Source organism: Neolamprologus multifasciatus, chromosome 1 (genome assembly GCF_963576455.1).
Source record: "Neolamprologus multifasciatus chromosome 1, fNeoMul1.2, whole genome shotgun sequence".
Lineage (NCBI taxonomy): Eukaryota > Metazoa > Chordata > Actinopteri > Cichliformes > Cichlidae > Neolamprologus > Neolamprologus multifasciatus.
The window spans coordinates 23,831,018-23,858,833 of record NC_140439.1 but is presented as its reverse complement, the minus strand read 5'-3'; the positions used below and the strand labels follow the sequence as shown (position 1 = coordinate 23,858,833).

The 27,816-nt window shown below is 40.7% G+C and overlaps 2 protein-coding genes across 3 annotated transcripts; one reads left to right on the top strand and one right to left on the bottom strand.

Moving 5' to 3' along the window:
• Positions 1–4,355: 4,355 nt before the first annotated feature.
• Positions 4,356–11,927, top strand: rcn1 (reticulocalbin 1, EF-hand calcium binding domain). Its single transcript, XM_085167345.1, has 6 exons — positions 4,356–5,113; positions 6,383–6,576; positions 6,698–6,876; positions 8,983–9,043; positions 10,247–10,446; positions 10,804–11,927. Exons 1-6 carry the CDS (start codon positions 4,893–4,895, stop codon positions 10,909–10,911), a joined length of 963 nt encoding a protein of 320 aa, XP_085023471.1. The 5' UTR covers positions 4,356–4,892; the 3' UTR covers positions 10,912–11,927.
• A 3,567-nt stretch (positions 11,928–15,494) lies between these two features.
• Positions 15,495–26,268, bottom strand: wt1b (WT1 transcription factor b). Of its 2 annotated transcripts, none has more exons than XM_085163790.1 (9): positions 25,378–26,268; positions 24,045–24,167; positions 23,242–23,341; positions 21,924–22,004; positions 21,308–21,413; positions 21,078–21,225; positions 20,892–20,981; positions 20,188–20,271; positions 15,495–20,046 (listed from the first exon to the last, which is right to left on the bottom strand). In XM_085163790.1, exons 1-9 carry the CDS (start codon positions 25,793–25,795, stop codon positions 19,925–19,927), a joined length of 1,272 nt encoding a protein of 423 aa, XP_085019916.1. In that variant the 5' UTR covers positions 25,796–26,268; the 3' UTR covers positions 15,495–19,924. The 2 variants fall into 2 exon arrangements, with proteins under 2 accessions (XP_085019916.1, XP_085019908.1); XM_085163782.1 differs by having other exon boundaries at positions 20,179–20,271; positions 25,378–26,265.
• Between the last annotated feature and the right edge of the window lie 1,548 nt (positions 26,269–27,816).

The window sequence follows — 27,816 nt, the reverse complement described above, 5'->3', positions numbered from 1 at the left end:
GCACGATCTCAGTTATTTATAACCCTTTAATTATTCAGATGCTCTGATTAATTGTTGTTGTTGCTTAATCAAACTAACAAAGCTGTTGTCGCACCAAAAGAAGATCAGAAATCTGATAAATGCAGTGTGTGTCTGTAAGCACGGGGCAAAAAGAGGCCACAACTGAACTGAATTTTCTGGACACTAATGTTCTGTGTCTCCCACCATAGGGTTTTCTTAATTACATTAACCAAATGCATTCTGCAGTGTGTGCAATCTCATGGTTAACTGAACACGCCCGTAGCTGCAGCCCCCTCCCCGTTCTATTCCTTGGTGAAATATTCATGTTGAAAGCCACTCTTGCCATCCACTTTCTCCTTCCAACATGTTAATGCCTGCTGTTGTTCAGCCATGCTACCATTGTTTGAGAGTATAGTCTTCAGCATACAGGTAACACCTAAAAATCTGCCCCTGCTGTGTGATCTAAAGTTAATGAAAGGGTCCAACTATCAATCCTGCTGAGACCATCATCATCACCAAGATGAAAATCCTGTATTCTTGTATATCCATATGTATCTTTAGGAAATGCATCTCTTTGGGAAAGCACATTTGTATTTCTTCGTGTCTGCACAGCACACTGATTCAAATTGACCAGGCAGGACTAATTTAAATACATTAACTATTCATTAATTGAATAAAGAGGCTAGTTGGCCCCAGGGCCTCTTTATAATCATAAACTGGGGTGTACTGTTTATGCAAAACAGCAAAGTGCCATGTGCTGGCTTATTATGCTAATGATGAATGGCAAAATACATGTTTCTCCTGCCCACAAAGGAGGATTAGGCATGGCAGTGTCAGCAAGTTGTTTCCAGGGTACAGAGTCTGTTCTTCCATATTACCTCATGTTGAGATGGGGCTCAGTAATGTGATTCTTTTCGTTTTCTTCACGTGGATATGATCACACACCCCTCCCTACACCAACTCTTCCTCTATCTCGAAACATTATATCGCAAGGACTCAACTAAACTGGACGACTTCACACTCTCGCATTGACTTATGAAGTTATCTGTAGTTGAAAAAATCTTTTAACTTTACACATTCTCAGATATTGTTTATGATCCAAAATCCACGCTCTGTATTTCTTAAACTGAAAAAAATGAACTTAAAAACTACTTTAACTAAAATTACTAAAACCTAAACTAATTTAAGTAAATACTGAAATCTACAGTGCAAAAGTGTTGAATCAGCCTCACACTTCTTTATACTTTATATTGTTTTAGGAAAATGGGAAATAAATAGTGTATCTGAGGCAAAAAACAAAACAAAACAAACAAACAAAAAAAATCCAGAGTGTTCTTCAACATATCCTGAGCTCTCATACAGAAGCTTTCTTGTCATTTGTTGAAGTAGTCTTCATTAATAGTTCTCCAGGCTTCTTGAAGGACATTCAAAGCTCTTCTTTGGATATTGGCTGCGTTTTGTTCCGTTCTCGGTCAAGATGATCCCACATTGCCTCAATAATGTTGAGGTCCAGGCTCTGGGGAGGGCTATCCATGGATGGATGGATGTCAGATCCATTGATTTGACAAAATCTCCAACACCACTGGCTGATATGTGGTATGATATACAATATCATATATGATATGCTATACAATATGTGATATTTGCGATATGTTATACGAATAAGAGTCTTGGGAAATAGTTTATTTCGTTTATGTGGGAGAAACGGAATTATTTAACACCGCACAAAAAGAGCAAATGCCAAATTTTGGAACCACTATCTTCAAAGTGAAGTTCATCATTCCACCTAAGAGTTTCTTGTTACTGACTTTGTACTGTTTTTCTTTGATTAACTTTATTAATAATATCCAACAATATCTATTAATGATAACATGATATCTATCAGTTATCTGGACTGCTATCTTTACATTCAAGATATCAAAGACATCAGTAGGAATAAATCTTGATCTTTATTGCCTTATGGATGGTATTAAAGGGACGGTATGAATATTATGGCAGTGGGAAGGATGACTAAATCATATATGCATACTTTACATTAATAAATACATGCATATACTACCAGTGGAAAGTTTGGACATGTCTTCTCATTTAATTGTTTTTCTTTATTTTTACTACTTTCTACATTGCAGATAGATACTGATGACATCAAATACATGACACAAGATATATGGTATTATGTAGCAAAGAAAAAAAATGATAAATAATTCACAGGCGTGCCTTGTCAGGGTTCATTTGTGGAATTTCTTGCTTTCCTAATGGTGTTGGGACCATAAGTTGTGTTGTGCAGAAGTCAGGTTGGTACACAGCTGCCAGCCCTATTTGACAACTGTTAAAATTCATATTATGGCAAGAACCAATCAGCTAAGTAAAGAGAAATGACAGTCCATCATTACTTTGAAAACTGAAGGCCGGTAAGTCCAGAAAATTGCTTTGAAGTGTAGTAGCAAAAACCATCAAGCACTACGACAAAACTGGCTGACATGAGGACCACCCCTGGAAAGGAAGGAGTCACCTCTGCTGCTGAGGATAAATTCATCCGAGTCACCAGCCTCAAAATTTGCAAGTTAACAGCACCTCAGATTAGAGCCCAGATAAATGCCACACAGAGTTCCTGCAGCAGACACATCTCTACATCAACTGTTCAGAGAACATGCGAATCAGGCCTTTTATGGTCAAATAGCTGCTAAGGAAAAGCAGCAAGCAGAAAAGATTTGTTTGGGCTAAGAAACACAACAAATGGACATTACACTAGTGGAAATCTGTACTTTGGTCTGATGAGTCCAAATTTGAGATCTTTGGTTCCACCCGCTGTGTCTTTGTGCGACACAGAAAAGGTGACCGGATGGTCTCTATGTGCATGGTTCCCACCATGAAGCATGATGGAGGAGGTGTGATGGTGTGGGGATGCTTTGCTGGTAACACTGTTGGGGATTTGATCAAAACTGAAGGCACACTGAACCAGCATGACTACCACAGCATCCTGCAGCGACATGCCATCCCATCTGGTTTGCGTTTCGCTGGACAATGATTTATTTTTCAACAGGACAATGACCACAAACACACCTCCAGGCTGTGTAAGGGCTATTTAACCATGAAAGAGAGTGATGGAGTGCTGCTCCAGATGGCCTAGCTTCCACAGTCACTTGACCTAAACCTGATCGAGATGGTTTGGGATGAGATGGACCGCAGAGTCAAGGCAAAAGGGCCAACAATTGCTCAGCATCTCTGGGAACTTCTTCAAGACTGTTGGAAAACCATTTCAGGTGACGACCTCATGAAACTCATCGAGAATCAAAGCAAAGGGTGGCTATTTTGAAGAATGTAAAATATAAAATGTTTTGAGTTATTTCACACTTTTTTGTTTACTACTACATAATTCCATATGTGTTCATTCATAGTTTTAATGCTACCCAACAAAAGCAATAATAGAGGCTACATCCTCTCAGCTAACCATCCAACTCGTTTCTCGTTTCCAGAAAGCAGTTTAAAAATAAAGGGCATTAAGGAGATACATTAGTGCACATGGCACGAGTGACACACACAGTTGTGAAGGGATTATCAGTGATGAACGATAAATCAGGTTTTGGAACAACATATGCTGCCATCCAGGCTTTGTCTTTTTCAGGCAACGCATTGCCAAACCACATTACAAGATTACAAGAGTAAAAGACAGTGGGTGCTGAACCGGCCTGCCTGTCGTTCACCCACTGAAAATGTTTTGGGGATTATGAAATACAAAATGTAACAAAAGCAAGCAGCTCAAACTACAGCAATTGGCCTCCTCAGCTTCCAGATGCTTAAGTCTTTTGAAATATGTTTCTGAAAGCATGTTAAAATCAGCATTTTTTTTAAATGTCCCAGTTTCAACATCTGATAGGATATGTTGTCTTTTTATTACTATAGTGCATGGCCAGTACATAACATTCCCACTAGTTACCCTCCCATCCTTCACTTTCTCCATCACTCTCAGACACACATACATGCACATAGACACATTCAAAGATATTCCACAGCTGTTATCTTAGCAAGACTTTAACTGTGTCATGATGCAACAGTTATTCATTCAGTTCTATAGCAACTAACATATAGAATAATCCATCTAAATCCAGTAAGCAGTACTCGTATACTACTATAGTATTGCATATTTTACAGATTCAAGGAACTTTACCCTCAAACAAACATCAAACACTGAAATCAGTTCCAGCATGTTTTACTTTAAACGTTTTACACTGAAGCAGGGAGCTGCATATTTGTGACTGATGATTTTTTTTAGACAGCAATGGTTTATTTATATCCCTGTACATCAGCGTAGCTGTGCACACAGCCTTTTCATTTCAAATGCACCGTATTACAAGTTGGCAGAAAACACTTAAATAGTTCCCTAAAACTGTGTGTGTTACTCCCGTTCTCACTGGTTGCTCGCTGACCCACGTTGATTCTCCTGCTCTGGTCGTTCGTCAGCTTGCAACGTGGCGCCGGAATCCCTCTCGTGTTACCGACATCCCGTGGACCAATGGGGGATATTCTGGCAGTGGTTGAGGCTGGGGCCTGAATGAAACGGAGCCTGTGAATGGCTGTACGTAAGGCGGCAGGAAATCCCTGTTTGGTTGCATCCCTTTCATTGGGATAAGGGACAGGGTTGCCTAAAACTGTGAGGAGTGTAGGTGTTCATAGAGGACCTGTTTGCGGGCGCAGGTTGCGTTTTGAGGGTGTTTGAACATTGCTGCAACATTGTTGCGCTCCGCCGCTGAAGACAGGACAAAAAGTCGGCGTTTAGCGGTCCAGCTGTGAAAGGAGCTACACAGCCGCTTGATCATTGTGTGTTGTGGTGTTGTAGGCCCGTTTTGGAGATCGCTGTGCCCTCTGAGAGAAGTCAGCTTGAACCCCGACTGATGGCCGGCTTCAGCTTCGTGTGCGCTGTGCTCCTCTGCGCCGCTGTGGCGCAGACCAAGCCGACGCTGAGAAAAGAGAGAGTTCATCATGAGCCAGAGCTAAGCAGGCAAGCCCACGAAGACAATAAGAGCTTCCAGTATGACCATGAGGCCTTTCTGGGCAAAGATGAGGCCAAAACATTTGATCAGCTCACCCCTGAAGAGAGCAAGGACAGGCTCGGGTAAGGAAATGCTACCAGCACTCTGCCAGATAAGCTGATTTTTGGTATCTGAAAGTGAAATTAGTGACAGGCTTGGTGGGATTTCGAAGGGCAGGTTGGAGCTTTTGTGTTTGTTTGTTTGTTTTTTAAATCACACACTCTACCGCTGAAGCCCGTTTCGTGTAACTGTTCAGACTAAGAACACTAAACATTTAAAAACATTTAAAAACATGGGAACATGTGCCTGTGAAAGCACTCCTGCTTTATTATGGCACCCATACTGTGTGCACACACTGTACACTTAATAGTCTGCAGAAATCTTAATTACAAATACTCATTAAAAATTCATTTATGGGGGTGAAGTTTAAGGAAAGTTTAATCGCCGAAGTTCTGCATGTAGGTATTCTGTACAAAACTGCAGCGCACGCTCAGTGTGCCACGTGGTTCTGTTGGCAGGATTCTTCAAGTATCAAACTTTTTTTTTTTCTTCTGCCACTGCTGCAGTGACAAGTTGGCACCATGTGACGCAAGTTAGTCCAGAAAACTGCTTGTTGTCTTGAAAGAGGGAGGACCCCTGTAATATCACAACGTGGCAGCCCAGGTCTAAGAATACACCACAGATGCACTGCAGTTTTTTAGCTTTCTAACCTGGGTTTGCCTGCCCCTCCCTCAGAAATCCTTTCTATGAATCCACATTACTTGTACGAAATTAATTATTAATCCAGCCTGTCATTAATCAGTATCTCATTACTGAAGTCTTCGGTCACTCTATATTTTACTTTTATACTTTCCTTCTTACATTTCATTGGTTTTCAAAGTTTTTCTTTGGACATCTGTTTTGTTTCCCCCCCCTAATTTTTAGTCCATTCCTTTATTTTCGTTTTTATTTTTATTTTTGTCTGTTTGTTTGTTGAATCACTTAACACTAACATGAATCATTCAAGAGTTAAAAAGCAGGAAGTGGACAATCGGTGAACAATAAAAAGGAAGTAGCAGGCCTATAAAGGACTAATTACAGCAGATGAACAGTATCTGAAACTTGTGTTCTTAAGAAAAAGGACAAAAATCAACCGAAGACTTGACGCAGGACCAGAGAGACGAATCTCTCTTCAGTTGGTCCATCTATTGTTCACTGAAAGCCTCATCAGAAGTGGTCTCAGTGGAAGGGTCGCTGTGAAGAAGCTTAAATGGGGAGAAAAAGCAGAGATATCTGCACTGTATGTTGCCTATATATGCCTATAAGATCTAGTTAATATATCACTAATATCTGTCTTTTCCCCTGCCCAACAGAAAAATTGTGGACCGAATAGACAGCGATGCAGATGGCTACATCACCACAGCTGAACTCAAGGCTTGGATAAAGCGCGTACAGAAGCGTTATGTGTATGAGAATGTAGCCAAGGTGTGGACTGATTATGACCTGAATAAGGACAATAAGATTTCCTGGGATGAGTACAAACAAGCCACATATGGATACTACCTCGGTATGGGCTCACTAGTTCAAGACACATGATGTATTTTGTTTTGTTTTTTTTTAGTATTAAAGTATTACATGGCTATTAAACCTGATTCATTTTTTATTCAACTTTTTTTTCACCCTCTTAGCCAACCCGGAAGAATTTGAAGATGCCACGGACCAGTTCAGCTTCAAGAAGATGCTCCCTCGTGATGAGAGGAGGTTTAAAGCAGCTGATCTGAACGGGGACCTGGCAGCAGACCGAGAAGAGTTCACAGCCTTCCTCCACCCTGAGGAGTTTGAACACATGAAGGATATCGTGGTTCTGGTAAGCCCTTTGTGTTCATATGATCTTTAAGTAAGGAGTACGCACGTCAGACCTCAAAGAAGTGACGTTCCCAAAAGTAAAAGCACGTCTGCCTAATAAGAAATATGATTTAATTCCAAGGGTTTTGAGTTTCTGTTCCATGTGTTTGATCTCGCTACTTAAATAAATGTGCTACATTTGAATAACCTCCTAATGAAATTTTAACTTGGCCCAGAAATGATTGAGTTCCTATATTTTTTTTGAGAACAGGTCCAGTGGGACAAACCGACCGTCCCATTTAAAACTCAATCTTTAAATATAAATTCGGCTTCGTGGAATGTGGGGTGGCGAATGTTAGCAGTGATGCACTATGCTGCTCTGTTCATAAAATTTGTACTACCCATTTGACAGAGTTAATTATTAATCTCTCATTTTTATGATGTTGCTGCAGTTACCAAAGAACGGTTCAGCCAGGGGTGTCTTCACTGATTGTGGTGAATCTGGCTAGAGCTAACACGATAGTCACACATACATATATGCTGCATTCATACTTTATACTTACAATGAATTTTTCAGAAACACTGATCTTTCTAAAACTATGCAAACGAATGAGTAACTGATGGTACATGCGATCATAGGAAAAACATTAGAAAGGATGTGGCTGTAGGCTAGCGTGAACAATAACTGAAGGAGATTGCTGTGCAGGATCAGGGAGGAACATGAAGTTGGTAAGCGCCAACTGGAAACCTACACACACACTTCACATTTCTACCTTCAAACTGCTTGTGTTGCTGCCATCTACTATTGGCACCAGAGAGCTCCTGCACACTACAAACGTGGAACAATACCAGTCTTAAGAATAGTAGATTAAATTTGGCAGACGAGAAATCTTTCATTCTGAAGCGTAACACTTTGCATGAGCATTCACATGTATTTGGCCAAAGAAAACAGAACAGAACCGGTCGTAGTTAAGTCAGAGAGATGTGAATAATCAAGGAAGCATAGTTATTGATTAGGAATTTAGGAAAACTAGTCAGGAAGCAAAACTCGGATGTATGTGGTGGTGTTTATGTAGGTCGTCTTTTCTTCCTTTTAACACACCATTAAGAGAATTTCTGAATTTCAACCTAAAAAGAGTTACAAAAGGGTCAGTTTTAGTGATCTGAAACTGTTTGATGTGAAAGAAAGCTCATATAAAATGCTTTAGTTCATTGCTGAACCCATTATGTTATTTTCCAAGCAAAGACAAGGTTTTATAGCAGAACATAGGTTTTAATTATGATACCGATTATACTGCTGTGAATTGTCATGTCCTTTTTGCATCCTTATAAAACGGAGAACATCTTACCCTTTCAGTGTTTATAAAGATCTACACTGGGGAAAAATCTCTTTTTGCTGACCCTGCACAGGCTATGTGGGTTTAAGAAAAAGATTTTCTTTTTTCCTCTTAGTGAACTATTAGAAATTCCTCCATCTGCCCTTCTGCTACTTAGCAGGGCATCCTCCCTGCCCAAAACACTGAACCTAGGAGGCATCCAGGAGTCATCCAAGTCAGATGTAGGAGTAGCAGCTCTAATCTAAGTAACTCCAGAACAGCCAAGCTGCTTGCCCTGTCTGTAAAGGGGACCCCGAACACCCTTTGGAAGAAAATAGTCTCTGCATCATGTATCCAAGATTTCATTCTCTTGCTTGCTACCCAAAGTTCGTGACCATAAGTAAGAGTAGGAACCAAACTGACAGCTTTGCTTTCATGCTCAGACCACTACAGCATCCACATCACTGCAAGTGCCACCCCCACATGAACAAAACCCTGAGATACTTAAACTCCCTTCCCTTTAATTAACCAGTTAGCCAAATTCACATACTGTCAGATCCAGTATGTTACAGATAGATCTAGTGGAACCAAGTGTTTGCTGAAAAGGGTAAATCATTGTTGAGTGCAACTCATCAGCAGTCCTGTATTGTTGTGTCACTCTGCCGGCCCAGCTGTGAGCAGAATCTTATAAATTCACTTTTACACCCCAGGGCTGCACGTTTCTCTTCTATTACTCAAAGTGAAAGTTCCTCTATAGTTGACGGACCCTTGTATCTTCCTTTAATGATATTATTAACTCATTCTCTATGCAGGAAACCTTGGAGGACATTGACAGGAACAGTGACGGGCATGTGGATGAGGACGAATATATCGGTGAGTTAATTCAAAAATTGAAAGCAATTGGTAAAAAAATAAAACCCATTAGCACTCAAACATCCACTTAAAACCTAACAATATACCACTCAGTGTTTTTAAAACACACACTGACAATTTGAAGCATACAAAGACGAACAGGAATGTGAATAAGGAGCATAATATAATATTTCAACAATTTGCCTCAAACCCCTAATCACTGGAAAAAAAGTGGATTTTAAAGTGTTGCAGGAGTTTGCAGTAACTTTTCAGCTCTTTTTAGAAAATGCGAAATATGTGCATGTCCTCTTGATAGCATTATGTGTGCACAGTTCTTTAATTATGAATCATTTAGTGTTGATGATTTTTCTATCAGTGCACTGAAATGACAACTCTGCCGAAATAACAGGACACAGTGGATTGTATAAACTGTAATTTAGAACTCCTGATAGCGGCCTTTAAATTAACCGTGCCAGATAGGTCTCCAGTCCAGCCAACTAGATAACTTTGCAAAGGGCAAAATTTGGGGATTCGGGGGGACTTTAAATGTCGTCCCAGTGGAGCTAATAATGTTTTCCAGCCTTATTACTAACAGACACGTCACCCATTGTCTGCCACAACGTGGTTAACCCAGAGAACTGTGCTGGCAGCAGTGTTTCTAAGTATACTGAAAGGTATGTTCTCCTGGCTCCAAGTTGAAAGAAAAAGTTTAACACCACTACTTGAAATTATTCAAGCACTGTGATGTCACTGCTGACATATGGCTCAGTCTGCTGAGCATAAGTGGTATTCGTTGTAGAGCAGTTGCTATTATCTCTTTCCGGTGCTTTGTAAGCTGTTGACTCTCATCTTGTTGAAAATTCATGATGTTGAACGTACTTTACAAAAAAAGGGAAACAACCATTGTCACAACACAGGAACAGAGAGCTGTATAATGTCAGGATGCATAGATTGGCATGTCATTGGTGAGAACATAAATTATCTGTTTTTTTAAACTTCACCTCCACTATAGATGGATGTTAGGGTTCAGAGCTTCAGTGTCATTAGTGTTTGCTTTGGAAAGCTTGCATGTGAAATAGTGTACATTATGTGTATGCCATTTCTGTAGGAATTTATACCAGGACTGTATTTAAGGTGTAAATTGTGCGTTCTCTTCAAATGCAAACTAAAAAAATGTCGAAATGTCTTATTCAAATGTTCTTTCATCATTTCTTTGGGTTTCAGCGGACATGTTTGCACATGAGGATGGTGGTCCAGAACCAGAGTGGGTCAAGACTGAGAGGGAACAGTTCTCTGACTTCCGAGACTTGAACAAAGATGGAAAAATGGACCAGGATGAAATCCGTCACTGGATCATGCCACAGGACTATGATCATGCACAGGCGGAGGCCAGACATCTGGTGTACGAGTCTGATCAGGACAAGGTATACTGTTAGAGCTATATTGATATGATTTCATATCTATTGCTTGTGCCCTTGTGGATGTGAGAGCTTGCCAACACAGGGTTCATTAGAGTCACTGGGTACGAGCTGGAACCTGTCCTAGCAGACAGAGGGGAAAAGTAAGTGTACGATCTGGACGGGCCGCCAGAGTGCAGGCACAGAGACGGCATGCAAACGAGTTGATTTTCTTTATTGGTGTATTTCGTATTTGTGTATTTTCAGTTCACACCAGAATTCTTCACTTGAGTGTTTTTCTGCTTTCGGGAGAGTGTTTGTGTTTACATTTAAATAAGAGCTTTTTTAATCATCATATTTCACACGTTCTATCTCCCTTATCAGGATCAGATGCTGACTAAAGAGGAGATCCTCGAGAACTGGAACATGTTTGTGGGAAGTCAGGCTACTAACTATGGAGAAGACCTCACCAGGAACCACGACGAGCTCTGAGCTCTCACTGCAGCTTCGTGTGTGTGTGTGTGTGTGTGTGTGTGTGTGTGTGTGTGTGTGTGTGTGTGTGTGTGTGTGTGTGTGTGTGTGTGTGTGTGTGTGTGTGTGTGTGTGTGTGTGTGTGTGTGTGTGTGTGTGTGTGTGTGTGTGTGTGTGTGTGTGTGTGTGTGTGTGTGTGTGTGTGTGTGTGTGTGTGTGTGTGTGTGTGTGGCGCTGGTCTACAAAGACACAATCACACACAGTGACCGTAAGAGTGGGACAGATGTCAGTTTGTTAGACTTCAAACCAACATTGTACCAAATGAGAGGACGCATGAGTGTCGATCCTACCACTAACTCTGTGGGTCTGTTTCAATCTTCGTATCGATGTTGTGCTTCTGACATTCAGGAGCAAAGCCAGACCCCGTGGACTTCCTTTCCAACAATGGTGCCTTCCAGCCGAATCGCCAGATTCATTGCCTCAGAGATTTGTGTAGATAGTCTGTAACAAAACTTGTCAAAGCTTAGTATTGTCAGACATGGGAACAATTTTTGATGCTAATGTGAAACCACAGCTCAGAACGTTTGTTCTGAATTTATTTATTTATTAAATTGCTTCTGAACTTTAGGTTTGAGAGGAATATAGTGTTCTACTAAAGGTCTTTTCCTTTTCAGAAAAACAGACAACACAAATTTAGTTTTTTTTTCGTTTGTTTGTTTACAGTTTTATTGTCCTGATAACTAAAGACTTTTTATATCCTTTAAGTATTTTAAGAATTGTTGAGTACTGTTGTTTAATGGCATGGTTTTTGCACGCATTTGGTTTTAGTGTAGCCTGTGAAAAAAATGTTTCTCCACATTTAGTTTGAAATGTATTTATTGGTATACGTAAGGCTAACTGTGTGCTCAGTGTTCACATTTTCACTTTTTGATGTTTCATTTTTAACTTTATCTGTTTACAACTGTCTGATTTTAAGGTCAATTAGGCTAAGGCCTACTGAATATGTAAGAGATGGAAATAAAGTTTCCCTTCCTTGATTTCTCACGTGTAAGTTCTTGCTTACTTTTACCTCACTCCAAAGACTTATTCCTTGTCTTGGCATTGTACCTATCAACCTGGATTATTATCATTATTATTATTATTATTATTATTATTATTATTATTAGAGCAATGTAGTGTGTGTGTGAAAATAAATGTCAGTAAATGATCAGGATTCTGTTGCTCAATCCCCCCACACACCCACGCTCACTCTTACACACACCTTTAAAAAAAAAAAAATCTTTAATGTTTTCCCTGTCTTGATGTCCCAAACCCAAGTTGCATAATTTGCATACCACACAGGCACAAACCTGCGTTAGAAACTGCATATGCTCACAAAATGTATCCAACTACAGTTGCTATGTGATTCCACACATGTAGAAATGCGTTTTCTTTTTTACTCCATGTTACTTGCACTTTTAATTTGTGTTTGAGTTAAATATGACATGTCTTATTAGAGGCTAGCTATTTCACATTGTTCAGTGTTTGTTCTGAGATAAAGGGCTTTCAGCAGTGAGTTGAACTTTATTAGTTAGACTTTCCCAATAGAGACTTGGATCTCTTGTGCCATCAGAATGGCCCTAATTCTCCTTCCCGTTCTTAGTTGTGACATCCAGTGTGGTCCTCTGCTGGTGTACCCCAGCTGCCTGAAGGTTAGACTTAGACTCCAATTAGGTATGCTCTTTTGCATACCTTGGTAATAAGTGGTTATTCGGGTTACTGTTCATCAGCTCAAAGCAGTCTGGCCATTCTCTGAATCAGAGGAGAATGGATGGCCACAGATCAGAGGCTCTGATCTGTGGCATCAACAAGGCTTTTTTGCTCAGGGGTTTGCCACAGACTGCATATTTGTAAATGCCAAAATAGCGGCACCAACAACAACGGCACGCGTAAAATCACTTAAATAACCATGTTTCCTCATTCTGATACACAGTTTGAATTTCATTTAAGGCAAACCGCAGTTTTAGGTTAACTATGTCTAAATGCAGCACTGTGACACGATGAAACTGATGCCTCACTAGAAGAAGGTCCTGAGTTCAATTCCACCACCTGGCTGGGGTTTTTTTCTGTGTGGAGTTAGGTCTCTTCTCCCCGCGTTTGCATGGATTCCCTCCGGCTACTCCGGCTTCCTCCCACAATCCAAAGACATGCAGTTGGCGAATCTAAATTGCTCATAGATGTGAATGTGAATGCGAATCGTCTCCCTCTCTCTGTGTTAGCCCTGCGCCAGGCTAGTGACCTGTGTTAGCCTCGATAGGCTCCAGCCCCCCTACAACCCTGACAAGGATAAGCAGAAGAGGATGGGTAGAAGTCTAAATGCTTAAATTATTGGGTTGGGAATTCATATAGCTAATACTACTAGCTAAATTAATAACCTCAAACATAATCCTGGGTTTCTGCAGTTTCTGAATCGTCAACATTTACAGTTATTTACAGCATCATCGTCACAACTTAATAAAAATCATTATGCATGTAGAAAACCAGTTAAAATACTAATTTTCCACTGTCAATGTCCTCTGTGTCCTTGCTACAAATGGTAACAGGTACAGGTGAACACTGGTGTTCATCTTTTTCACTGACTGGACACCAGCCTACATACCACACGTAATACTTTTAAACACACCACTGAGTTTCTCAAAACTTCTTTCCTATTGTGCTGCAATATTTATTTATTTAATTTTTTTTTTGTCAGTCTTTTTTGGGGGCTTGCCTTCCTAACCTCTGTAAAAAGTCCCTGTGTTTGAATGCTGCCTGTCTTTATAGCTTCACCAATGAAGACAGCTAATCGTCCAGGCAACTCAACTTTTCAAGTCTGGATTCAACTTTTTTATTCATTGAACATCAGGAACAAGCGCACGCTATTAACACTTCTCAGGACTAATTACAGACTTCACACACACACACGTGTGCGTGGAAAGCAGACATGGAGTTAAGCTGACTTGCTGTTGCTCCTGGCTGTTGCAGTAAAACTCTCAGATGTAACTGAGAAAGCAGTTCTGCCACCCAGCCTGTCCCCTCTGCTTGCTCATGTGGAACATATGGATATATGTGTGCCAGTTAGCAAGACAAGTCAAGCGGGACCAATGCGATAAAGCTCATTAGGAACAAGGGACAGAGCAATGTATGTGTGGGCTGTTTTATTCTGTTCTAATGAAAGACCTCCTTCTTCTTCACTCTCAAACTAGAAGCCAAAAATGGCTACAAAGCTATCCTCCAAATATCCAAGTCATGTTTGATATTTTTACTGTGGTTTGAATTACTTGAGAGCTTTTTTTTTCAGGTTTAAATAACTTAACAATAAGAATGTTTGTTTTTTGCTTTTTTCCATAAGAATTTGTTGAAATAGGCTAACAAACATGGGCATGGCTCCAGTTGTACAGTCATCCAAGAATACATGAATTTCTTTATCTGTCAAAAAGAGAAAAAAAAACAGGTCCAGCTCTGAGGAAGGTTCAGAGCGGAGGTGTCTATTGTCTGCTTCTTTTTTTTTTCTCTGTTAGATAACATAATATTTTCTCTACTGCTTTGCTAAGGAGTGTGGAGTCAGTCTTGCTTCATACATTTGAATAATTGCACTAAGTTACTCAATGTACTTCCTCCAGATACCATATGAGGGTTGTCATGTGTCAGGGTGCATCTATGTCCTTGAGCCAATGTGTGAGTGAAGGTGGACAAGTATTAGTGGTGCACAGAGATGTAAAAGAACCAAATGTGTGTTTGCATGAACAAGATGGGGGACTGGGGGGGCGTGGACTACCTGCCTAGCGGCCATGTTTAACGGTCTGCTCCTCCTGTTTATGATAGGTTCTAGTCATTCACACTGGGGGAGTGTGTGCACATTAATGCCTTCAGACGGCTCTCATATGAGTGTCTGCGTAGATCAGCTCCTCTCCTCTGACAATAATGAGCCCTCTGGGTGAAAACAGGGTGGAGACAGTGGGAGAGGAGGGTCATAAAGTGCAACATATTAATGTCTACAACCTCACCCCCACCCACCCTTCTGATCCAATACAATTTCCAAGTGTCCACCAACAATCTCCTCTTAAAGAGCTTTTTTATAGCACACTTCTATTTCCATATCAGCAATTAACAGCTCCAAAGCCAAAATGACTGCTACAATTAAACAGCCACCATAACGAAGTACGCATAGCATCCAATTCCCCCTTAGCTCCCCTGCTCCTCTCTGACTCTCATAATCACGATGCCCTATTTTTCATCCAAGTGTACGCTCCCTCATCTTTGTCTATTATTATGTCCTGTGTTTGTTCCTTCCACCCTGGGGATTTATAACCCAGGGTGTTGTTTATAATGATCTTTGGGACATCTGACCCATCCCGTTCTGAAGCTTTCATAACAAGCTTTATGCCCATTATATAATAACAGGCATAAAGGCGAAAAAAGTCCAACTATTTTTTTCATATATATATGATACGTGGCTTAATGTGACAGCTCAAACAATATTATATATTAATTTCTGTACTTATTAGGCTAAACATTTGCTGTAAACAAAGATGGTGTTAAAAAGATACATAACATTTAGAATAGTAACATTGTTCTTAAGATTATTTATTGTTTGATACAAGTATCACACCTACTTCCTGGTTACACAAGCTGTGTAGTCGATAGATGTACTAATGAAAAAAAATATACATATATAAAATGTCCAGTCAACATGAACTTACCTTAGCTTACATTAACTACAGTGAAATGTACCAGGCATTACCACCTACTTGTGAACTTTAAACACTGCATCACAAAGAATTTTTTGTTCAGTTTCTTGCTCACCAGATGAAATTTCCCACAATCATTGTTCTAGAAGAACTCATCAGAAATGGACATTTCACTGAAAGAGCAGATCCCTCCATTTGTCATAATGAACATTAAAACATCCAATCATCCTCATTCTCACTTAAATCACATAATTAAGTCTTTCCACTATGTAAAACATTCAGCATGTCTTTATTTGATGTTTTTTTTGGCCAAAAATAAAAAAAATAAAAAAAGGTATTCAGGATTTTTCCACCAGACTTATTCAGGCTAATATGTACAAACAGCCTTTATGTGAGGAATCGTTTGTGTGTGAAAACATTTCAAACATCCAGATGACTACAGAAATATATTTTTTCCTTCCTGTCTAGGCTGATTTGAGGGAACTGCCCTCATGCAATGGCCATTACGTCTGTCATCCAATTCATGTGATTGTATTTAATTGTAAATGTGGGCTAATAAATTTGTTTCTACTTATGGACAATGACTCTTGTATCTTTTCTTTTACCAAAGAGAATTATCCGAGGACTTTACTCCTCCTAGTGGTGGTGAGACAGAATAAGACGTACACCCTGACTTTTTTTTTTTGTGAACTGCACTTGCGCTCATCTATCACCATGAGTTTTTATGTGCCCATCAACACAGTGTAGATAGGGAATCAGCAATTAATGACTACACAATTAGAGAGAAGGCTTTAAAGAGCAATATATTTCAATTTAGGAACCATAAACTTAGTGAGTTGGTAACTAATTGTAACTGCCTCAGGAGAAATGGGAGCCCTTTGGACTGAGGTCAGGAAGACTCAAAATCAGTTTCAAACAGATTTCAAATGGCTTCTTCAGTCACTCACACATTCTGGCAAGCTGCAGCATATCTCACATGATATACGCTGAGAGGAACTTCTCAAGTTTTAATTAAAAGGCGGGCAAAGTGGCCCGCAGTTGAGTTGTTTTGAAATTCATCACAGTGAGGGTGTAGACAATGCTGTCCCCGTGAGACTTGATATCTTTGGACAAAATGACTCTCTCGCTCCATTTGTCGACATCTCTCTTTCTGTGGGTTTCTCTCCCCATGTCCCAGCATCTGGATACCTTTGGGATGGAGAGGGGAGACAAGGTCTTTCCCATCCCACTGTTCCCCCAGGGGGCATGAGTTGGTTTGTGAGCTTCTAGATCACATGATAGAGACACATCTAATCCTGTTAGACGTTAATATCTTCCCGTGGCACAGAAGAGACAGCAGGAGGGAGAAATGATGGGAAGATAAAAGATGAAATTTCTGATGAGAACGTGAATACATAAAACGTGCTATCTGCTTCTCCTTGCTGTCCCACATATTGGTTTGTGGTTAGGGTATATGTAAGTGTGTGTTTGTTCCCGTGTCTGTGTACCCTCATGGGATCTTTCCGGCTGCTGCCTGCATGTCTAACAGACTCCTCTCAAGGTGTTTTCCCCTCGCTGTCTTTCTGTATCTGCTCCATCTCTGCTCCCTGAGTGAGAAAGTTTACCCTGTAGGCCCCATCTGAGCTCCAGGCCCCCCAAGGCCTCTGCATTCCCAAAGCTCCTACATACCAGAGCCCCTCAGGCTCCCTGCTTTACTACAGGGAATACCCCCAAGAACCCCTAGACCCCCTCAGACTGTGAAGCAGCAGCTCTGCACCAGAGAGCTAGCCTGAAGGGAGGGGGAGAAAGCTGTCTGGGAATAAAACTAACAGCATGCTTCACTTAACATGTGAACATTACCTGACAGCGCCTCCTGTTGGCACAGCATTGTTTTTGCATGCGGGCCTCCTTGTAACCCTTCTGAGTTGTCTCTCTGGAGGGTTGACCTTGTTAACAATCCCTTGGGGCTCCTAAGAGCCTGTGTGTGCTACATGTGCACTGACCTTTCCAGTTCCTGGAGGTTAAATAACGTCTTTTGGCCCAAAGAAACGCAGCGGGAAATGTATGCTGATGTTGGAAGCACCTGGGACTTCACCGAATGACATAGTGAAAAATAAGACCACTCCTTTTTAAACCAACCACAAAAAACAGCTTGTTGTTCCATACAACTAAATCATGAAAAAGATGCACCTTTTCCTTTGCTTTCCTTGTGACAGTGAATTTAAATAACTTTTACTTTTGATAGAAACCTTTTCGGGACATTGCATGTGGTTGTGGAGACTGTGAAGCTAGCAGGCCTGCTGTCCTACAGATGTCTTGGGCTGTGCCTTACCAGGTGTACGTCACCTGAGATTACCCATGCCGACACCCCTTAAAGGCAAACTGCCAGCAGTACAGCTGAGGGGGCATCTGGTGGCGTGTGCGCAAGCGAGTGTGTGTACGCCTATGTGTGTGTTCATGCATTCAGACTGGGGGTAACATTTGGCAGGATGGGACTGAGTGCATACATTTATTGTGTTGTTTGGGTAATACACATGCCCGCAAAGAAATGCAGAAGATCAGTGTATAGGGCAACGATCTGAGTGAGTGTGATAGTCATTGGTAGTAAAGACTGAGGACATTTAAAGCATCAGAACCTCATGCTCCGGAAAGCCTTGCCAATATCCAGTAAAGAGTGAACTGAAGTGAGTAAAATGTTCAGCTCTGTCTTTCACTCTGTCCGTCTGATCTTCCAGCAATTCACAACACCCCCGCTGAGAGAGAACAAAGACGAGCCCTTCTTAATCAAAGTGCACTGGATTAAGAAGCAGAAAAAAACATCACAGAGATACTACCTCCCTGCCATTATGGGAATTGGAAAACAACCTGAATCTGCACTTCAAATGAGGCGTCCGTGACCCTGAAGTAGGAGAAAGGCATTTTAATCTTTGTTAATTCGTCAAGTGTAAAAGGGCTGCCATGAAAAGAGCAGGTACATACTGTACCCTGTTTAGGCTTCTGTTGAATAAATGTCTTCTTTAAACGTACACTGTGCCTTCCATATGCGAGCACACTGATAACAGTTAAAACATACTATGAGCCATGCAACAACACTTTCTGCCCACACTGAGTCATATTTTATTAACACACCCTCTGAAGCTGAATCATCCCATCGCCTTTCCTCTAGATTTGCAGATAAGCTGAAAAAAACACACATTCTATTGAAAACATGTATATTTCACGGACCGAAATATAGTCTGTACTGATACTCAACATGACGACGGGCAAGAATAAATTGGACATCTTCAGGCTGAGGTGGTAAAATATAAACAGTATATGAATTCAGTCACAGTCGAGAACTCTGAGTACAAGTTCCATTTGCAAGACGAGAAAGGTTGACACTGCCATCATGTGGATAAAAGGTGTAAAGTGTTGTTCTAAACTTCAGGCTATTATGTACAGCAAGAACTCAAGCGTGTGCATGTGTGCATTTTGGGGCCCAGCCTGCATAGAAGGGGGCAGTCAGTGGAGAGCAGCCTGCTGACACTGAGGTATGTGTCTTTTCTAATGAGATTTATTGGGCTCCAGATGTTCCTAGTTATGAAGATGTGTGCTTGAGATTTAGGAGGGTGAGATCTGCACCCTGTCAGAGTCACAGAGGGGTGCTGTTTTACTGTCTGTCACCCACCTCACACCCCCACCTCATCTCATAGGTGGCCTCTTAACCTGACAACACCCACACCTCCTTTGTCTCTCGCCAACACAAGCGTGCACTGATGTGACTCAAGATTTTATAAATGCACAAGAATGTAAAAGGCACCATATATTGTGAGTAAATGCACCATGTGAAGTATATACAAAGCAATCTGGGCAGTCTAATGTACACTTTAGGAAGATAAAGATGTCGACATTCCCACAACCGAAGATTCTCTGTGTTCAACTTAACAGACAAACACTGAGGAGTTGTTCTTATTGCTCTAAATCCAGTTTACAATGTCCAACATATTGAAGAGGTGAGACCATTTTAAAAACAAAAGAAGAAGCCAGTGCATGTGTCGTAAAATATTCAAAATAGTATGTCAACATTTTCCTCATCTCATGAAGTTAAAAACAAAAATCTTGGCTCAGCGTTACTGTGCATTATACCCTCTCAAAATGGCACTTTTATTGCTAGTAGTAGTTGAAGTGCATCTTGAAGACCTTCGGGATCATCTGTGAGTCTTGATGTAGACGCAGGCATCAGCTGTGCTCGCCACTTCGGTAAGTCTGGCAAAGCACCATAACCGCTGACCAGGATCCAGGCATCTTTTTCTACTAGCTGGCACAACATACTGTCACATTCCTCTTTGTCCTCCTCCTCTTGCTGCTCAGATGGCAGGCTGCAGCTTGGTCAGGTTCCTCTGGTGCATGCTGTGGTGGCGCACCAGCTCGTCAGAGCGGGCAAACTTCTTCTGACAGTTGGACCAGCGGCATGTAAAGGGCTTCTCACCTGACAAGGAGGGGACACGCAAAAAAAGGGGGGGAAACAGAAGAAAGCATTGCTTTAGAGTGAATTCAGTGAAGGCACTTATTGTGTGTAAATCAATTCGAATGGAGAAGTAGAAAATAAAGGTATACGCACTTGTTTTACCTGTATGAGTCCGAGTGTGTGTCTTGAGATGATCTGACCGTGAAAACTTTCTCTGACACGTCTCACACTGAAAGGGCTTCACTCCTACGCAGAGATGATGATTGTTGTTGCACCATCAGAAACATGAACGAGTGTGGAAATGGTAAGAAGAGGGTCAGAATGGTTAAAAATTGCTATTAAGAAAATGTGATCAAATTTACTCTAGATTCATTCTAGATATGGGAATTCATGGATTATAATTGATCACTCTGGTTATGCAGCATTCAGTATTATCAATTAAATAAATACAAAATCACAATACATAGAAAAATTATTTGTTTCTCGTAGTGAATTAATTTCTAAATATTTATTTTGTTGTGTTCCTGGATTGAATTATATAGTTTTATGCATTACGGGGTCTTGAAGCAATAATGATGGCTGCTATATTTTTAGAAAGCAGTAAGAGGCTTAAGAAAAAAGAGTTAAAAGGCGAATTAAGGCAGCAGCCAGGATTTTATAAATAATGAAACACTAATTACAATGACTCATTTCTCTCTTCTTCAAAAAATATTCATTAATCATTCAAAACTGCCTCCTCCACACTACCAGGAAATTCAAAATCCTTTAAGTAATTACTTTTTAAATGTATTGTCCAAAAAGGAAACCTGATGTACCTATCTATAGTGGAATGAGGGATTAGATATACTAGCTTAACACCACTCTACCTGTGTGTCTGCGCTGGTGTCTCTTTAACTGGTCCGAGCGAGAGAATCTGCGGCCACAGTCTGTGAAATCACACTGGTATGGTTTCTCTCCTGCAATACAAACCAGCCGTCATCATCGAAGCCTAAAGTCGTCACATTTCAAAGCGGGCAGGACAAATGAGTACAGATGTTCTAATCAGCCTCCACCTGTGTGTTTGCGGCCATGCATCTGCAGATGGGACAGTTTGAAGTATCTCTTGCTGCAGCCCGGATAAGCGCACACAAACGGTCTCTTCTCACTGGCCTCTGAAGTCTTCGCAACAGGGGAAGTGATACCAGATACCCGTCTGACATCCTTTAAGAAGAAAGGAGAAGGATTTACACTGAGGAAGTTCACTTTCTGTCTTTGTTCATATGTGTGACCAAATCTCACTAACCTGAAGTCCTCTGAAGACGCCGTGGGTGTGTATGTGGTACTGGGTGCTGACAAGCATGGGTGGAGGTGGGGCTATGGGGTCACTGTCATAGCTGGTTGGATGGCCGCTGGTAGGTAGGAACAAAATATTCTTCAAAATTACAAGTTAATTATAACAGTGAAGTAGGTAGGAGATAAATGCCATGTTTCCTGAGGGATTTCCAACTTGAACAAAAGCCTTTCTCCTCTTCTCTTCCAAACAATCCTTAAACATGCCTGCCTCTAACAATATATCCAGGGCCTTCAAGATATATTTTCTCACTCAGCTTGTAAATTTAGGTGACGGGATCCTACATAAACTTCATCTGAGACTTTTTTTTATTTTTTGAGCAAGGAAAGCTTTGTCTCACATTCTTTAGCACAAATGGCCCCTTCTTTCTGTTTTCCTTCTTTTTTCTTCTTTTTAGTACTTTACTTTACTTACTTTATAGTAGCCTAAACCAGAAAACCTTCAAATACTCAACTCAGTATTTAGAACATGCATTAGAAGTGAAAGACTGCACATAAACAAAGCACCAGTGAAGACTAAAAACTGCACCATATGGTGTTGAAAATAATAAAAAGCGACAAAGTCTCACCTCTTTATAGATGATGCCAGGGAGTTCATTTGGTTCCATGTTACACACTCCAGCTGAGATGCCATTTGGTACAGGTTATCACTGAGTAAAACATACAGCGTACGGCATTAACAGGGTTAACACTGCACTTACAGCAGAGTTAGGAAAGTGGGGGAAAGTAATTTATAGGCTATGTTCAGGTTTTTTTTTAAATTTATTATTTGGTTACTTTTTTGGAAATAACCTTGAAATTAATAATTACAGACAACTGTGAATTCCTCCTGACAGTTTTCTTCCCTTGTACATAAAATGAAGATGTTTCATTCAGGGGAAGTCCAAATGGTTCACTTATTAACACATGCTGTCCACCCACCACACTCCTCACTGGCCTCATTAAAAGACACAGGCACTGAGCCATTCTTTACCTTGGCAGATCACACTACTTCACACAGATACACACAAACACAGCACACAAACTCGCACACTTGAAGATGGGATTGTGCACTCATTGTGGGGGTGAGAGCCTCTGTGCCTAGTACACCCTGGACCCGTGGATGACATCACTCTGTCCTCGGTATCATTAATGGCGGGAAACACTTTCAGGGGAATTCTGGACCACATTCCTTCAGAAGTCCTTGAGGGAAGGATTGCGATGGCTCACTAATCAGTTCTGAACTATGTAAAACTGTGCAAAGACTCACTGATATCTGACATATATACACCATGTGTATGAGCGCGTGCACCCATGTGCGTGTTTGTTTGAGGGTTTCCAGTTCATGCAATAGCTCTAACAACAGTGCAGTCTTCCCCGTTCTTATCAGCTGCCGTCCCAGTATTTGAGTTGTACATGTTCCTTTTCTTCAACAACATCGCAGGCCGGCATTTGAAGAATTTCATCCTAATTTACCCTTTGAGATGTTTTCCATCCAAAAGTGAGAAACACGTCTACAGATTCAAATAAGCAGATTTTCAGTGGCAGCTTCTCCGCAACTCTCACTTTCACTTAACATTTCTCCTTTTTACTTTTCTCTTCATTTTTCCTAAGGGTGGACTGAGACACATCAGCAGTAGATCACTTAAGTGTTTGTTTTGGCCTGCTGAGCACCAGTGGGCAGCACTTAACCTCAGAACAAATTAGGATTCACAACCCAGACACTGTAGAGGCAAACACGGGGCTTAATGTGGGATCAGGGAGAGTTCACACTTCTAAAAATTACCAGCAAGTGAGCAAGCTGCATATGGTGTCAGTGGAAAGAATCTGACATTAACTGATGACTGAGGACCAGAAAAAAGGGGAAATAAAGCAAAAACAAACTCATACAGGGATAAATTATTGTACCTGTTGTAATTTCGCAGCAGCAACGCTTGGCTGCTCGGACAAGAGTCTGAAGGATTATGGCAGCCGAACATAGGATTAGGCGCAGGAAATTGCTGGTCAACTAAATCAAATGAAAAAAAAATACAAAGGCTGGTTTAAAATATGGATGCATCAATTTCATTTTCAGTTTTTAAAATAATATGCTTTTTTAAAATGAAAAGCTGGTAGTCTAGAAAAGATCATGAAACTGTGAATACATAGAAAAAAACAGAAAACACTGAACACATTGTTAATTTTAGTGGTTTTTGGTTAAAACTATATATTCCATACAATACATCACTGTTCCACTTGCGATATAAATGCTTCTAAACCACTGATATTATATTGAATCATTTTTCCAGACACACGTAAAACAAATATGAGTTCATTTCAAAGACACAGGCATGAACGGCAAGAGAGAACAAATAACAGAATGGAGAACAGGTCGTTGAGAACCACTGGTCCTTTTCAGGTTCACATAGTATATTGGTCCCTAGACAGTTTTTGACATTCCAACAGAGTCGCATAAAGCCATTTCCTCAAGTTATAATTTCCAGAATCATTAACCTTTTGTATGCTTGAAGAGCAAGGGGGAGAGTGTGTTTATGTATGTCTGCGTATATGAATATGTGTGCAGACAGAGATGGGGAGAGATGAAGGGAAATGGATAATAGCGGTTCTGTTGTGATATGAAAAATGATGGGTTACTTATATAACCTTGCTGTGACACGACAGCCTTCCAGTCTGCAGATCAAGTGAAAAGGCGTCGGGGCGTAAAGAGTTACCTATGCTGTTTGGCGGTGACAGTGTCTCCTCGTGTTTGAATGACAGGCTGGAGAGCTGAGGAGTGTGGTGAGACGGCGTGTGACCGTAACTGGGATTGCTGTCTAAACCGACTGCTCCGTAACCTGAGAGAAAAACAAAAACAACAAAAAAGAGAGGTGATGGAAATAAAATGAGCCTATTTGCCTGCTCGAGTCATTAGATCATCATCTCAAACATCACTGCAACATTCTGAAGCTTGCAAAGTCTTCAGTATCTGGTCAGTTATCTATATCCCCTTGATAGTAGCTCTTAGTCCCTGGCAGGCTTACCGCAGGGAGACATTCATCGCACTACTAAATCCTCTTTCCTTGTAACATATTCTTTTTCCCCCCATCTATCTTTGGCTTTCAGGTTGCATTATTTATGGCAGGTGGAAAAAGAAATTTGGCAGACACACCACAGATGGACTGATGTGAGCTACTGTAGCATATGCTTTGTAAAAATAAAAATAAAAATAGAAGGGGAGAGAAAATTTTAAAGAGTATCATTTTAGTTATTTGACGGGGAAAGAAACATGTAACGAAAATGGTGCAACTATTTTAATGTATTCTGCCATAGCACACAAGTATTGTACAATCACAAGGAAAGTGAATGTGATGTTTATTTTACAAACACATTATGGACAGTTTGTGATACCCAGTGTCAGGCCCAAAAGGGATGTCAGTAAATTTCTAAGAAAAATGACTCACAAACTCCCTGATTCCTGCAACGTGCAGAAAACAACTCTGAACTGTTTTATCACTTCATCAAAAACTACTTTGCGCTGGGCAAAGAAGTCTCACTGCCATGCATACTTCCTCTGAAAGCAGCAGGCAAACATGTAAGTTAAATGTACCCCAGCAGATAGCAAATGCAAGAATTGTTTATGACAGTGGCAGATGTGTCTTATCTCCTGTATAGAAACATTGAAACAAAATTTATGTAGTTTCATTTTTAATTATGATTCCAGATAAGAACCAAATTAATCTTCTGTTTTGTATAAAAAGTTGCTCAAACAGCAGCTGAAGTCAAAGGACTTTTTATACTTACACTTTTTATGTGATAAGTATACATGCAATACTGTGTTAATTAAACCCAAAACTGAGAGGTAATAATAATGATGATGCCAAAGGACTTGTTGTGATTTGAAATGACCTAGTAAAGAACATGACATGCTCCTCAGACACAACATTACTGACAACCCTCTTAAACATCAAGAGCACATTTAATGGCAGTATAGAACGATGCTGTCTCTAAAAAAACATTTTATTGACTGATGGTATCACAGAAGGGATTAGCAGTAAGAATGCTTACCCTGATTCCTAGGTGTAGGAGGGCTGTCCACACAGCTGGGCAGGTAGGTTCCATTGGGAAACATTCTTGGCTGGTTTGAAGGTGGTTCTCCAAAGGCCCCGGTCCGACAGGGGCCCGAGCCTGTAAATTGGCCAGTGAAATGCACTGTGAAGGCCCCAAGTCCACAGTGAGGGTCCTCTATCGGATCAGCGGTGCCCCAGCCAGGCTCCTGCTTGATGAGGGAATGGTGGGAGGGCAGGGAGCTGTATGGAGAGCCAGGGTGGAGGTCCAGCATCTGGGTCCACGGGCCCCCGCCAACAGACATCCCACAGCCGCCACCAGCTCCTGGTAAGGATGGCACAGGAGGCGCAGGTTGTAAAAGGGTCAGATCGCGAACATCTGAGCCCAGTGACATGGTTCCACACGGTTCAGTCAACATTAGCGAAGGAGGTTCAAGAAAATCCAGTCCAAAAAAGTAGTGATCGTATTCCAAAAGAAGGTACAACTAAGAAATCACAGTAACATTAATGAACTCTTAAGAGTGTAACAAAAACAATATCTGAAGAAACAAGAAGCATGAAGGAAATACTTCTGCAGAAACAGACATCAGTGGTCACAATGCGCTAGAGGAGCCATGTTTCCAATCTTTTGTGAGAACGTGAATAATGGAAATAACTGACTGTTGAACAAAATCTGGATGCCAAATTTCAGGCTCCCTGGGTACCTGCTGTGGATTTGAAGTGGGAGCCTGTGAGATAAACAGTTCCTTGTTCCTCTGTCTCTATAATGTCTGGCTTTCCTTATTCTCTTGAAGGCTCAAATACTGAATAACTCACTGAAGAAGGGGAGGAGCAAGAGAGGATGAGAAGAGGATGACTCCCTTGCTTTTCCCCAGCCAGCTGAGACTGCAAATCTTTTTATTGTTTTTACAGACTGCACTTCTGAGTAGATTCTAACTAATGTCACATTTAGATTAGAGGATGTTGTTCTTCCTTCTTTGTTCAAGTTTAAGCATTTCCCATCGATTGCGCGTACATGTGCACGAAAGAGGGAGTCAGTGTTACATGTCCAGTGTTCAGGATGCAGAACAAACTAGAAACCTGAGCAACTACAAATACAATTTGAAAATAAAAAATGTTTTCAAACATGTGTTCAAAAACAGCAAAATGAAAATGTTAGTCAGTGCACTGGTCACCTGAGCCATTCTTACAAATGCTTATCGTTCTGGACTCCTATGACTCTGACTCTGACTCATTTGTTTTCAGAAATATACACTTTCAAAATTTCTACTTACTGGATGAAGCAACACTTTAGCGAGCAGCAAGACAGCTGCTTGCAAAAACACTGCACTAGACTGAATAAAAATTACAGGTGAAACAGTAATTGCTCAAAATGTAAAAATGGTAAAAACAAAAATGCATAAAATATGGCCAGAATGTTTCCATTTTGGATATGGTACTGTTTTTTACTAAAAGCAGCACACATAAACTCCAGGGCCTTGGACCAAAGCCACATCACACTGAAGGATAATTATTTATTAGAAGAGAGGGTGTGTGTGTGTGTGCGCACACATGTGTATCTGTGTGTGTATGAGCACGTTAAAGATTGGGTTTTGACCTTAACTCTAGCTTAACTCAGAGGAACTGCACAGGAATGCAGTAACTTCAATATGCCTATAAAAACCAAGACAGCTGCTTTGGATCTTTTAACATTACAGTATTTGTGCGATCAGCACTCGGGTTCCTCCTTCTTTTCTTTAAAAGCTTGAAAGAATCACAATATGTGCTATAAGCAGTGCAGTATAACAATCAATCATAGCTGGCCTGAGATAAGACCATGGTAATCATCAAGCTAAAAAAGTGCTTGTATCGTTTTTAGCATTTGTTTAAAATGCAATATTATTAAAAAAAAGTGATTTGGTATTGGATTAATGAGGTTCATGTTAGAAATCTTGAAACATGGATTATGTGCAAAAACTGTCTGCCCTCACCATGCCTATCGACTGAGAAAACTGGGATCTAAAACACAAAACGTACTATTTCTCTTATAGCCCAGAGCGTGTGGGTAATATGCTCATACTCTGTGTATAATGTTTGTTCTTTTCCTCCTGGGGACATGAATGAGAGCAAAAAGAGCAAAAGCCTTAAGTAGTCTGTCACTTCCAATTACTTTAACTCTGAACCGATGCCAAATTGGATAACTTTACGATTCAGACCACAATACTGTGGATAAATTGTCCATCAGTGAATTAGTGTGAGACATGGTAAGAGTGTTAACCAGTTTCTTTCATCACTTTCTCCAATGTAATTCAAGAAACCAGTAAATGTTATTGACCCCAGAATGAACTTAAAAAGAAGTGGTGGGTTAGTTACTTTTGAAATGGGAAACAGAAAGAGAAGGAAACAGTGAAGGAAAGAGGTGACAAGCTGCTTTGAGTGATGAAATAACCCGACAAACTGC